We start from the raw sequence: 13246 nt of genomic DNA on the forward strand, positions 1-13246 counted from the left end.
AGTCTCTTGTCACTTGTCGGGGAGATAAAACCTTTCATAAAAATGAAATAAAATAAAATTACCCAATTTACAAACTTTTCATTTGATTGCTTCAAAAGTCAAACAATTAGTGTAAGGCCCGTGTCATTGCTTCATCGGATGTTATTTTTACACGTGCTGTCAACATTTTTTTTATACACAATGAAATATACAAATAAACAATTTAGTAACTCGCCTAAATTATGAAACCACAATGCAACATAAAAGTATCGTTGGCTCAAGTAGCAAAGAAACTCTGCCGTTCTTTGTAAGTTTCGATTAGAATTTTTTAGCATTTGTTTAGGGTGTGAACTGTAAAACTGTCCATTAAATATGTACTCTGCATCCCATGCTGCCAACGGGTAGATTCATTTATGGTTTGGCACTCTTTCCACCACGTAAAGACATCACGGCGTGTCGATGATGCTAATAGTGTTGTGCGTAGCTAAAACCAAGCTCGTCCCAATACGATTCCTGCAAACCAAAAATCAAACAAAACTTATGTTGTACCCTTTTTGCCCATCCCGGTAGCATATTCTTCCCATGGCAGCACGCGAACACGCCAACATTGACCGCAGCTGGACGCCTATCGTTCTTGAACGACGTGTGGGCCGCGTCCGTCGACACCGCAGGGGCCGCATGTTTGCCGGCGCAGATTAGATAGTAATTGAATCCGGAAAAGTATCCCAATTAGAGGACGTTTAAGCGAATTAGCAATTCAAATCACGGACGCTCCATGGCGGCCGTTCGGTGCGAACGCGCTTTCGTTACGATGTGGCCAACGTCCATCGCCAGGACTGGAAGGGCAAATTTAATTTCATACGATACCGAGCGAGCAAGTACGGTCGAGAGGTGTGTTTGTTTAGGCTCGTTAGCAGATGGTTTTTCGATGCATACAACGAAAGTTCCCAAATCGAACTGCCTTTGTGCCGCGAACCGGTTGGATAATCGTCACGCATCATCAGGAATGGGACGGGCGACGGCTTCCCTTTACCCGGGCTGGCAGATGTTAAAGGTCACGGAATGGTTTCACGGATCGCGGGTCGCTTCCGCTTGTGCAAGTCCAGGCGCGCGAGACTGACGATAAGCGGGACGACTCTTCCCAGTGCCGCTAAGTGGAGTGCCTTGAGCAGTATACCTTGTAGGGCGCTACCACGTACCATGTAGGGCGCTCAAGTTTAAACTGCAAGTTTCCCGTCTATACTCCCGCGTTGGCTCCGGGTGAAAACACAATCGAATGATTCGTCGAACGAAAATTACGCCCCTGATTGGTTTAATTAGGAATTATTGCGGCGTTTTATCGGTTTCGTGGAACCGGCGGTACATCATTGTTCCATCGACAGTGCACCTTTTCAGCTGGCAAAAGGGAAAAGGTACATTCAGTGATTGAAAAATGAATAATACAAAATTACTTTTCTCCGAGTGGAAGAAAAGAAAACTCGGAAGGCACTACAGCAAAGGCAAGCTGAAGACTGTTAAGTAAACGTGTTTCAACAGAAGAAAGCGTTGAGCGTAGAAAGAAAATCAAAGAGGCTTCCATCACACAACCCTCCCGTTGCTTGACACAGACCCAAGCCAGCTGTTGAAAGCGATAGGCAAAAAATAAGGAAATAAAATCGGAACAAACCTCACCACCTCCCCTCTCGCAACATGCCAATCTGCTTTTTAGTGGCATTCGCCTGTCAGTGAGCGCAAAAGGTGATCATGTAACGGGTAGCGCGACCCCATCCATCCTCGTAACGGATGGTCGGAAGGCAAAGGCGAACCTTTCCAGCCTGCGTTGCATTAACGACAATTTTGTGTTGCCTCGCTGCCCCCGGTGAAAACCACTCGAAAGCACAGCACTGGCAGCAGTGAAATGTTTTTGCGTGACGCGATGTTGAATTATTAATCATCGATTGTGTTCATCGCGCGCGCTCTCGATAGTGGGCCGCTTCGTCTCGACTTTTGTGCGATGCTTTCTGGAAGTTCCATTAAAGGGGAAAGTGGGAGCGGACCGGTGCGACGCAGCGGTGTGAATTTTCAACAGCGTTCGCGATTTCCGCCCGTTTTTTTTCCATCGCTGTCATTTTCCCCAAAGGCTCGTCGGTGGTTGGGTGTGCTGGGAAGAAATGGATAGGGTTTATTTCCTCTCACCGACGGTACGCCAGTGGCTACCAACGAGCGCAAGACGGAAATGGTGGTTTAGAGAATAAAGGGCTGGTTGGAGATGCTTTGTATACATTTTATCATCAGAACTCGGGCCTACCTTTTTTCGTAGCTGCTATACACTGTTGGTACTATGTTTAACATTTTCGTGTTCGTGTTCGTTTTCGCTTCTTGCAGGAAAATGGAAGATCTGTGCCTGACCTCACTGCAAGCCCCGGGCGGGCACCGCCGGGTCCGATGCCTTCCCACCAGGCGCAGGCTCTCCAGCAGCAGCAGCAGCAGCAACACCAGCAACAGGGCCTGCAGGGACACCATCAGCAGCAGCAGCAACAGCAGCGGCAGGGCTCGAAGGAGCCCGTCCTGCTACAGGGTGACTTCCGGAAGGTGTCCGGCATCAGCTCGGAGATCTTCCGGCAGATTGAGGCGGTGGAGAATGACCACGATCCGAGCACGGCGGCCGCTTTGGAGGTAGGTAAAAGGGGTGGTGCTAGATTGAAGGTACGGTTGCACGGACCGGTTGGTTGGAATGTTGAAAAAGAGTCCGTTACCAGTTTGTAGCTGTAGAGGGGCAAAGTTTCAGCCGGAAGGTGTTTGCCTACATATTTGAGCTAATTTTGATTTTAATTCAATATTCATAACTAAGTTAAAATGGAGGGGAAGCGATGAGTTTGTCTTGTTTTTACACAATTTTAGAAGATACTATTTGACACGTACAGTGGCGGCCTCCTACAGTCGGACACCTTATGTTTTATCTACTATCTCACTTTGCGGCACCCAAGACAGTTCCCTAAACCGCTTATCTATGTTCCAGCAAACAACTAGTTCGATATGTTTTAAAATTTCCGAACACTATGCATAAATGTGATAAAAGGTATGAAATATATGTGGTCCACAGTGTCATGTGTCGGACAGTCTTCATTTCATAGCAAAATGACCACCTAGCCATGCCAATATTGGCCAATATGGTTCTTAAATCATTTGATATCAGTTATTATAGCCCCATCGACTATTGTGGGTGGTCATCTGCGTATTACATAACCTATGGGTGAAAATAGTTGTCCGATAAGTGGTCTAGGGAATTGTTCTGGGTGGCGTAAAGTCAGATAATAGGTGAAAATAAAAGATGCTCGTCTTTGTACTCTTCTATCTTCGCCAGTCGTCACTGTTATTTTTGTTTTAATAAATCAGTAGATCTAAGCTTGTATAGTTTAAACTGATAACTTATTGCGTTGAATTAAACATTTCTTAGCAAACCTTCCACTTATAGTAAAACCACCTATAGAGCATTTAAAACAAGATATACAATTTAAAGTTAATTTTCATCAGTGCTTTGTGAACAAAAATAAATGAAAATCCCTATTTAGCAACGCGTTTACGTATGTGATGCTTTCACCTCGCCAGGTGAGCAATTTTGTAACCTGCTCGACCATTTTGCTTTTTGCTAATGTCGCTGGTTAGTGTGCTGGCTGGTGTGTTAAATGTGGTTCTCATCCCGGCATAACCGACGGACGTTCGGTCGTTTCCCACATCAAAGCAGGCTAAACTTCATGCTCTATTTCGATGGCAACCCATGACACACGTCTGCAGTGTAGGTTACTGTCGGTTCCAGACACTCCCATAGTGGCTTGGATTATCCGGTGCCTGTGAGCGTATGGCTGCTGCTATGATGAGACGAAAAAACAAGAAAGCCAAGCAGAAAACAGACGTTTCACCGAATGTTTCGCACAAAGTGACATTTGTTCAACGCATTCTTCACCAACAAAGTTTTGCTCAAGGTCAGCGCCATACTGCCTACAGCATACGGCCACAAAACGTAGCAGCTTTCTTCTCCCGAAACGAACGGAAGTGACAGGCTCTGTGTGTGTGTGTATATGTGTGTGTGTATGGCCAAAGTTTAAGATGACACTAATTGAGTTTTGCTGTTTTGGGATGAGGAAAAGTGAAAAAATGGATTCACCAACATTTCTCTGCTCGGTTTGGCGCTTGGCCGTTTCAATCGATGTGTTGCTTCCCGCGAGGGTTTCCCTCTGCTGAATTACTGCGCCCACGACATCTACTAACATTTTGACCGTTCTTTTTTCTCTATTTTCTCTCATCGTCTTCCAGGTGGTGGAGCGGAGGGGCGAAATGATAGTGCGCATCCTGGAGCCCAGATGTATGGGCAGCCGACAGGCCATCGAAGCGGGCCAGAAGTTCCTCAACAAGAGTGACGCCAGACACACGGTTCAGGTAGGAGGCAGTGGGGCTGTTTTTCATTAGAGGCGTTTTCCCAAACACACTTAAATTTGCGCTTCTTCGTTTGTTTCCAGCTGGTGGAGATCGTCAAACGGCCGGGCCAAACTCTGGGTCTGTACATCCGCGAGGGCAACGGAGCCGACCGGTCGGATGGCGTGTTTATATCTAGGATAGCTTTAGAGTCGGCCGTTTACAACAGCGGCTGCCTGAGGGTAAGTAGCGGGAAGGGAGGAATGGAAGGGCAAAGTGACCCAGCCACTGCTACCAGTGGAGGGAAATTTCAATTAAACTCCAATTAGCGAAGGAAGTGCGATTGCTTTCGAGCATAAAATTAGTATTTATCTGTTGGAAGTGATGTGGGGAACGGAGAGGGGGACATGAAAAACATCATCTCAGCCGAAAAGAGAGAGAGAGGATGCTCGTGCTATAATTCATCCTCATTGTGTAATCGCACAGATTCAATCAAGACCAAACTGTGCAACGAATAAGTTTGTCGGGTGAAACTTGGTCTAAACATACAACCAAGAGGGAACATGTTTGACATTTTACACGGCCTGTGCTGAGCGGATCGAGTTTACTTAGGCTACACATTGGAAAAGATGATTAGGAGGGAGAGACGAGGTTTAGTTTAAGCAGAGAAGGAAAACATGTGCCTTTCTGTTGTAAAGAAACAGCCTTTGTTGAACAAATAAAAAAAGCTGTTAACATTTTCAGTATAAAAATCAGTTCTATTATCTGCTCCACTTTGCTTGGCACTTATTAAAATCTTAACGTGACTTAGAAATTTGTCAAAAATGTGTTCTTTGGAAGGCGAAGCGAGTATTTGTTATTTACTTGATTATATATGCAACTTATGTTAATACATCACAACTTTCCACGCCGTATGATAACATAAGTTTTGCACAATTTGATTTTTGAGGCAAAGTTTTGTTAAAACACATTTATGATTGATATAAGTTACTCTAGGTTTGATTTGTTTTATTTTTGTTTTTTAAATTATCCCCCATAGTATAGCCCAAGTATTGCTCAAATTAGTTCAGCGGACTTTCACAGTCTAGAACATGTCCCTACAGGATATCTTTTTTTTTACATCTTATCAAAATATCTAGCCAGTAATTACATTCTTAGATTACAGCCACACACTATTCACATGTCCATTTTCTTTTACACCCACATACAAATGTTGAACCCAGGCATTACACCATCGACGGAAATAACTGTTTAGTATCGTTTGTGGTCGATCGTTTTACCCAGCAGTTTCAAAATTTCAACAGCGGCATACAGTGCGAAACAACGTTGCCGCACACAAGATTCCACACGATTGACCGCTAGCAGTTCCGTCTGGGATGCGACCCTGTTTCGCACATAGTAATTGCAGTCAATAATACTATCATTACGATGGTATAAAAGCATTAATTAAAAGTTTCACCAGCAGCCATGGCTACGGCATGCTCGGATGCAAAGTGAGCATTTGTAAGCGTAGGGTTTTGCGGTCGACAGAATGTGCCATTGTTGTTGCGTTTGTTGTTTGTTGCTTCCATTTGATGTGGTCAACCGGTACAAACCTTGTGTGCGGTTTTCCGCCTGATTGCTCTTTCGCTCGAGTTTCGAAAAACAGCTTCGGGACAGCTTAACCATACCTACAAAGCGTTTGTTTGAGATTGTTTTGCTAAATAAATAACCAACGAAAAGAAAAAAAAACAGAGCAAACGGTGGAAAAACAATAAAACCTAGAAATGGAAACTTTAATGGGACTATTTCTGGTATCTATAATGTCGTTCCCCCACCAGCTCCATGCTGTAAAGCTCATGCAGCCAGTAAGCCACCAGGCATCTCCTTTTGCTGCTAGATGCTTACGGCCGACCAGGCGTCTCCATATGCTGGATGGGTCTTTTTCCTTTCTTGCTGAAAGGGTTTCACCACTCACGGCCAATCGCATTACATAATGCACGATCCTGATGGTGCCTTGGACCGTTGGCTGAAAAAAACAACGAACCAACACCCGGGGACGAAAAGCGGATAAACGTAAGGAGCAAAATGTAATAATCTGCCACGCGGCCTGACCGGAACGCTGTTGGCACGGGTGTCGGGTTGGGCGACGGACCTGATTGGATTGAAGCTGCTTCGGCAATCGAAAGATAAATAGAGCCATTACCCGTGTAACGGGTTGCTCTGTACAAGGGCCAGGCTCGACGTTGCTGCTCCTTTGTGCATGTGGCAGATGGCCGGACAATTGAATAAATGGTGAGCATGTTCGTTTGATAGTGCTGCTGCTGCTGCTGCTCTTTACAGTGCGGTTGGTCAGAACGGGAGGCACACATTCCATGCCTGGTTCTGATGTGTTTATGTAAACTATTTGTTGTAACGAGCAAGAAAGAAATAAGGAACACCGAGCAAACGAACTCTAGCTTTTAATACGGTTACGAGCCAAGTGTAACGAGACGATAGCTAACCACACCACTTATAAAATGTTTCAAGCAATCACACCGCCCCTGTATTTTGCAATGCCAGCTTAGCAGGCAGGCATGAAGCGGTGCAATGAAACGTTTCAGCAGTGCCACGCGCCACTAGATGAGAACAAAACACGTCAACAATGTTACTGACACTGTTGCTTTATTGCCTGTGTTCATGTATGCGCACGCGCGTGTGTATGTGTGCATGTTTTCTTTTTATGAGAAAAAAAAACGTACCAGCCCGGGAGAATGGGTCGAGCGGGCTTTTGAAAGATACTTGAAAGGAAATGTTTTCTTGGCTCGCCCAGGCACAACACGCCAGCGACACCCATCTTTCGTCTTGCGTATGCAGCGCGAAGCAAGACAGAACAAAACAGGACAGCCTTGCGAGCTTTGTGCCTCCCTGAAGCGTGCTTCCAGCCTCGCGACGGTCCAGGGTCGCAAATATTTTGCATCTTTTGCTTCTTTTTCTGTGACGCGATAAGACTGTTGCGTCAACGAAGCGCATGGCAATGGCTGAAAGCGAATGGAGGGCTTTTTGTGTGTATTTTTTGCTGTTGATAGCATGTAAGAGCGATGGTGACGTTTTATGTACAAAAGGGGTTAGTATAGGGACAAGGTTGATTCGGAATGTCTCATCAGTTGAAGCTTTCGAGCTTTAGTTTATTGTTGCTGGCGTTTGCTTGGGGAGCTTGCTTTAAATGGGTTGAGTTAAACATTTGCTTGCGCCTAGCGGTAGGCAACCCACGCGGGAGATGTTTTAGCTTCATCTGCCGGCTGGGTTGCCTAACTTTAGGAGCAGTCAAATGTGTAGCTTAAACCATTTAAATTGCTCAAACCATTCAAACCGTTGGAAGACGATTGTTGCGTTCACCTCGATCAAACTAGATTCGTCGCCGCAATGTAATGCTTACCTCTACTCTTCTCCCATTTCGTTCTCGATCCGTTCAGGTTGGCGACGAGATATTGGCCGTGAACTTGGTGGACGTAACGCGGATGTCGCTAGACGACGTGGTCATCATCATGTCGATACCGCGCCGGCTCGTACTCGCCATCCGTCAGCGGCGCGGCAACCGGGGCTCCAACTCGCCCGGTCCGCCGCAGATGTCCCGGCCGGAGCAGAAACCGCCGCCAGTGGTCGTGATCAAGCGCGACCTGCGCGACGAGGACCTGGACGACTCGGATCGGGCGCCGCGCTCCTCCCGCTCCTCGCGCGAGCGTCGCACCGGCGATGGGCGCGAAATGACCGAGTCGCGCTCCCGCCTGGGACTGGGCCTAAACAATTACAGTCCGCAGAGCGAGCAGCTCGATCTGTACTACGGGGCGGGCCGTGGGCCGGGCGGAGGCCCCGGCCCGGCCGAGACGCCCAACTGGGGATACAAGCCGCCGGCCCCGCCCTCGTCGGTCATCACGGAGCAGCCGAAGGGGATGCACGGCGGCTTCCAGACGTCCCACTCCTACTACCAGAATGCGGGCACGCTCGAGAGCCTCGCGGAGAAGGTGCACGCGTTCTACCCGTCGGCCACCACCAGCCGGCGCATGTCGGCCGGCCCGGCCGGCGTCGCCATGAGCCAGTCGCACCAGCGGTTCCCGCGCAGCGGCTCCGACCAGCACCTGCCGCGCGTCGAGTACGCCGACTACGCTTCCCTGGGGCGGCATCCGCTGCTGGCCCGCTCCAGCCTCAAGTCGGATCTAGTCGGGGCGGCCCCGATTGCGGGCGGCACGCTCGGGCGGTACGGGCGGTACGATGCGCCGCCGCCGCAGCCCCGCGCGCCCAAGTACGGCCCGTCGCCGCTCGGCGCGACCGGTTCGCTGCAGCGCCGCTCCCGCCCCGCCCTGGACTACTCGAGCGACACGGAGGCGACGATCGGGCCGCGGCCCAGCTACTACTACTACAACCATCCGGCGATGGCGGCCAGCGGCACGATGGGAGGGCGCGGCAGCACGCAAGCCCTCGGTGGAGGGCCCGAGTTCGCCAAGTTCAACTCGCTGCCGCGCGAACGGCCCGGCGCGACCCGGCTCGGCCTTCGCGGCCGCATTACCGATCGGCTGCAGGACGAGGCGGACGGGAACGTGTCCGCGCCGGAGTACTCGCTGCCGATCCGGCGCGACATTCGCGATCTGCGCAACCGCATCACGGCCAGCCCGTCCATCTTCACCTCGGACGAGTACCGGGCGTGGCTGCGACGGGCGCCGAGCAGCTCGGCCATCTGCGAGCAGATGCGGGCGTCGCGCGACCTGCTCAACCAGCAGCGCGCCCACCGCTTCTCGTGCAGCGCGGAGAACATCCACGACGTGCTGAAGAACACCGAGCACATCTACAGCAGCCGGACCGGGCTCGGCATGGGCGGTGCGGGCGCAGGGGGTGGAGTGGTCGGAGGCACGCTGGATCGCCACTCGATGGCGGCCGGCGGTCCGCGCATGTCCTCGCTGCCAGTGCGCTCGCTGTCCTCGCAGCATATCGGCGGCCCGTCGTCGATTCGATCGCCGAGCGTGCGGCGCATGCGACAGCTGCTCGAGCTGACGCAGGGTGCGGGCGTGGGTGGCGTTCCGGGCTCGGTCGTGGCAGCGCTGACCGGCCACCAGAGCCCGGCACCGACGCCCAGCACGACGCTGCCCCGGGCGCACCGCCAGATCGACATCAATCCGGCCGAGTACACCAAGTACAAGCTGGACAAGCCGGTGGTGGATGCGGTAGGCATGTCGGGCATGCTGTGGATCCACCTGCTGGCCGGGCGGGGCCTGCGGGCGATGTCGGAAACGTCCCAGATCCAGCAGCCGCTGATCCGCGACCTGTACTGCGTGCTGGAGTGCGACCGCATCCACAAGGCGCGCACGGTCGTCCGGTCCGGCGATCTGCAGTTCGACTGGGACGAGTCGTTCGAGCTGGACCTGGTGTGCAACAAGCAGCTGGACGTGCTCGTCTACTCCTGGGACCCGCAGCACCGGCACAAGCTGTGCTACCGTGGCGCCCTTTCGCTCACGACCCTGCTACGACAATCACCGATCCATCAGCTAGCGCTAAAGGTAAGTTCGTTTTGCGCGGCAGTGGGAGTTTCACGCTGCACGATCTAATGCACGATCTGACCCGCCTGTTGCAGGTTGAACCGAGAGGCACCATCTATCTGCGACTGCGGCACACGGATCCATTCCAGCTGTTCCGGCGCCGCGGGCTGCCAAGCCTACGGGGCAACGTGCCCGCGCTGTTCGGTGCCGATCTCGAGACGGTGGTGACGCGCGAATCGAAGGGAGCGCCGGGCTGTGCGCCGGTCCCGATCATACTGCGCCGCTGCGTCGAGGAGGTCGAACGGCGCGGCCTGGACATTATCGGGCTGTATCGTCTCTGCGGTTCCGCCACCAAGAAGCGACTGCTAAGGTAAGTGCCGCTAATGGCCGGTTCAGTCGCGGAGCTTTCTGCCTTGCTAATGGACTACTTGCAACCCCCGACAGGGAGGCGTTCGAGCGGAACAGCCGCGCCGTGGAGCTGACACCGGAGCACGTGCCCGACATCAACGTCATCACGGGCGTGCTGAAGGATTATCTCAGGGAGCTGCCGGAGCCACTGTTCACCAAGTGTCTCTTCCAGATGACGGTTGACGCCCTAGGTAGTGCTGTCGCTCAGTGCACGCCACCAGTACTGACCCGCCTCTCACTCTCTTTTGTCCACCCTTTTCCCAGGTGTCTGCCTGCCGGACGATCCCGAGGGTAATGCCAAACTCATGCTCAGTATTCTGGACTGTCTGCCACGAGCGAACAGGGTAGGTGGACAATCGTGTATGCGCTCGTCGCTCACCGGCCTCCGCTCATCAACCGACTGACCTGTGTCCTCTCTGTCTGTTTGTAGGCCACCCTCGTGTTCCTGCTCGACCACCTGTCGCTGGTCGTGTCCGCCGCCGAGCGCAACAAAATGTCGGCCCAGGCGCTGGCGACCGCCCTGGGACCACCGCTGATGCTGCATTCGGCGAGCGTCGGCGCCAACGAGGAGATCGATCACGCACAACCGATCGCGGTGCTGAAGTACCTGCTGCAGATCTGGCCCCAGCCGGGCACGGGCACGGGCGCTCCCACTTCAGGTAACGTAATTCTTATGCGCCCCGCTAGCAATCGTACCGTACAACCGCTTCCCCTTCTCTTCGTCAAGAACAAAAAAAAAAACAAATCACAGCTAAACACACATTAAAAAAAAAGTATCTCTATACACACTACTGTTCGTTTCTCGCTGTTATACGTTGTGTTGAGCCGTACCTGACCATCCGTAAGCACTACTACCGTTATCATCAATCTTGTTTGAGTTTTTTCTTTGTGTACAGTTTCTTTAATGTTGTTGTTTCTGTTTTGCTGCCACTAGCGTTTATGCTGCGTTTTGTTTGTTTGCATTTTCTTATTGCATCGCTCAAATATTTATCGTTTCGTTTTGCAAAGAAGTTTCTCATCTATACTGTAAGATGACTGTGAAAGACTAGGGTTTAATTGAATACATTTCCATTTAATTATTCAACCAATGTTTGATCCAATCGGTTTTGACTAATAAGGGAACACGGAACATGATAATACTAATGATGGGAAAATGCAGTTTTCGTCGGAATCGATTACGGATAGCTTCGAAGTTTTCTGCAATCAGAATTTGCTCCAGAATTGGAATCGCTTTCGGGCCCGGAATTGAAATCGGTTCCAGAATCGGAATAGGCTCCGTAATAAGAATCGGATTTGAAATTGGAGTCAGTTTTGGCATCTCCATAAGAATAGGCGTTTGGGTCCAATGATGTTACGTATTGATAGGAGCACAGAATCTAAATCAACTTATAAACGATCCATTCTCATGAAAATACCCAGATTGATTTCGCTGCTGGTACTTCATATTTAATGTATCTGAATGAAGATTTGAAGAGTGTTTTGTGTATTCTTCAATCTACTAGAATGCTTGTTTGAGCAAACATTTTCACCCGTCCTGTCAAACAGTGACGATCAAATTTGGTTTAAAAAAACAGTTTATGTGATCACCTGGTCTACAAACACCTTGATTCTAGATTCCACCACCTGATCCACACCTTGTGATAAATGAAAACACCATCTTGTTTTGCCATTTTTTCGAGCAGGTATTCGAATCTAATTCTAGCCTTGAGGCTGAAAATCACAAGTTAGTGTTGTGCGTGGATTTGTATAAAGTGTTGACATGATTTCAGCCTCGAACTATAAGACTCCATATAAAAAGCTGACTAGAATCGTGAAAGGCCCCAATAGTATGTAGTTTCAAAATGTAGCCGAATATTGGGGAGTTCAAAAGTTGAGTTATGTAGTTGGCGAGAATCATTGCGGATTGTTCTACATTGCCTTTATTGGATTGTTCCATGTTCCCCTCAAGAAAAACGAAACTTGATACGCAGTGGTTTAGGGTTTGTTATTAGACAAAGAATGACCAACTAAAATAATTGCCTTATTTTGTACGTGTTTATCAAGGAATATTAATAATGTCATAACATTACCTTAATTGCCATTTCACAATGCATGTTATACGCATTTCCCCCCACCTTAAACGTAGTTTCCCTTTAGTTCGATTTCAGATTCCCTTAGTAAATGTGTATGTCCTGCTTCGTAGATATAGCCACACATCTCATCAATGTTATTTGTGCTGTGAAACGTTTTCCGCTTTGTTCAATAATGCCACAGCGAAAGACGAGATCTATTTGCCGTTCTCATGGTCATATACAGAACCTTCATGCGTATGGCTTTACTCTCCCTCCCCGATAAAGTTGGAATGTGTCAATGCTTCCTTCGTTCGCTCCATCTCACCATTTAAATCATTCAGCCTAGAGTGTGTGTGCGAGAATGATTCATTGATACAAAATAAACAAACAAACAAAAAAAGAAGAAAAGAAAAAAAAAGACTCCCGAAAGCGAGCTTCTTGTCCCCGCTTCTGGGAGTTTGCGGCCATACTGTTTCGTGCTCTTTTTTCGCTCGTTCACTCACTCACTCATGCTCGCACTCATCGAACTTACACATCACCGCGACCGCGAACTGCTGGACGTTTTGATTGAACGTGCTAAGCAGTCAAAACCCACAACAAAACAAAAAAAAACTGCACGCGAAAGGTCCTTCAAATTACATAAATCTTTACACCCGAAACATTTCTTGTCGGCTCAGCGTGCAAACCATAAACAACTTAAACCACCTTGCGTCTCACAATTCCCTGCTGCTTCCGTGGTAGAGGATTAGCACCCGTTTCGTTTCGTTTGTTTATTTTTTTTATATTCTGGCTGCTCTCATTCTTCATAAAGCATTTTTGATTACGTTATTTTAACCCTTTTACGCGTGCACATCCGGCTCTTGCAATGTTTGCTACCAGGCATGCGATCCTTTTTTCTTTTCGTTGATGAATGCTACACAGCAGCAT

General features: G+C 49.4%; 1 protein-coding gene across 6 annotated transcripts in view; it reads left to right on the forward strand.

The window, feature by feature from the left end:
- Nucleotides 1-13246, forward strand: part of LOC1278773 (rho GTPase-activating protein 100F) — a 36995-nt gene that overhangs the window by 19487 nt on the left and 4262 nt on the right. For 4 of the 6 annotated variants that reach the window (XM_061642625.1, XM_061642623.1, XM_061642624.1 and 1 more), the window contains 8 exons: nucleotides 2344-2634; nucleotides 4273-4395; nucleotides 4476-4613; nucleotides 7806-9881; nucleotides 9956-10230; nucleotides 10305-10462; nucleotides 10533-10612; nucleotides 10699-10927. In XM_061642625.1, the coding sequence (XP_061498609.1) occupies nucleotides 2344-2634; nucleotides 4273-4395; nucleotides 4476-4613; nucleotides 7806-9881; nucleotides 9956-10230; nucleotides 10305-10462; nucleotides 10533-10612; nucleotides 10699-10927 (3370 nt within the window). The remainder of the gene's footprint in view (nucleotides 1-2343; nucleotides 2635-4272; nucleotides 4396-4475; nucleotides 4614-7805; nucleotides 9882-9955; nucleotides 10231-10304; nucleotides 10463-10532; nucleotides 10613-10698; nucleotides 10928-13246) is intronic. The other 2 variants (XM_061642626.1, XM_061642628.1) reach the window with 1 other exon arrangement.

This window comes from Anopheles gambiae, chromosome 2, assembly GCF_943734735.2.
Source record: "Anopheles gambiae chromosome 2, idAnoGambNW_F1_1, whole genome shotgun sequence".
In the NCBI taxonomy this organism is placed as follows: domain Eukaryota; kingdom Metazoa; phylum Arthropoda; class Insecta; order Diptera; family Culicidae; genus Anopheles; species Anopheles gambiae.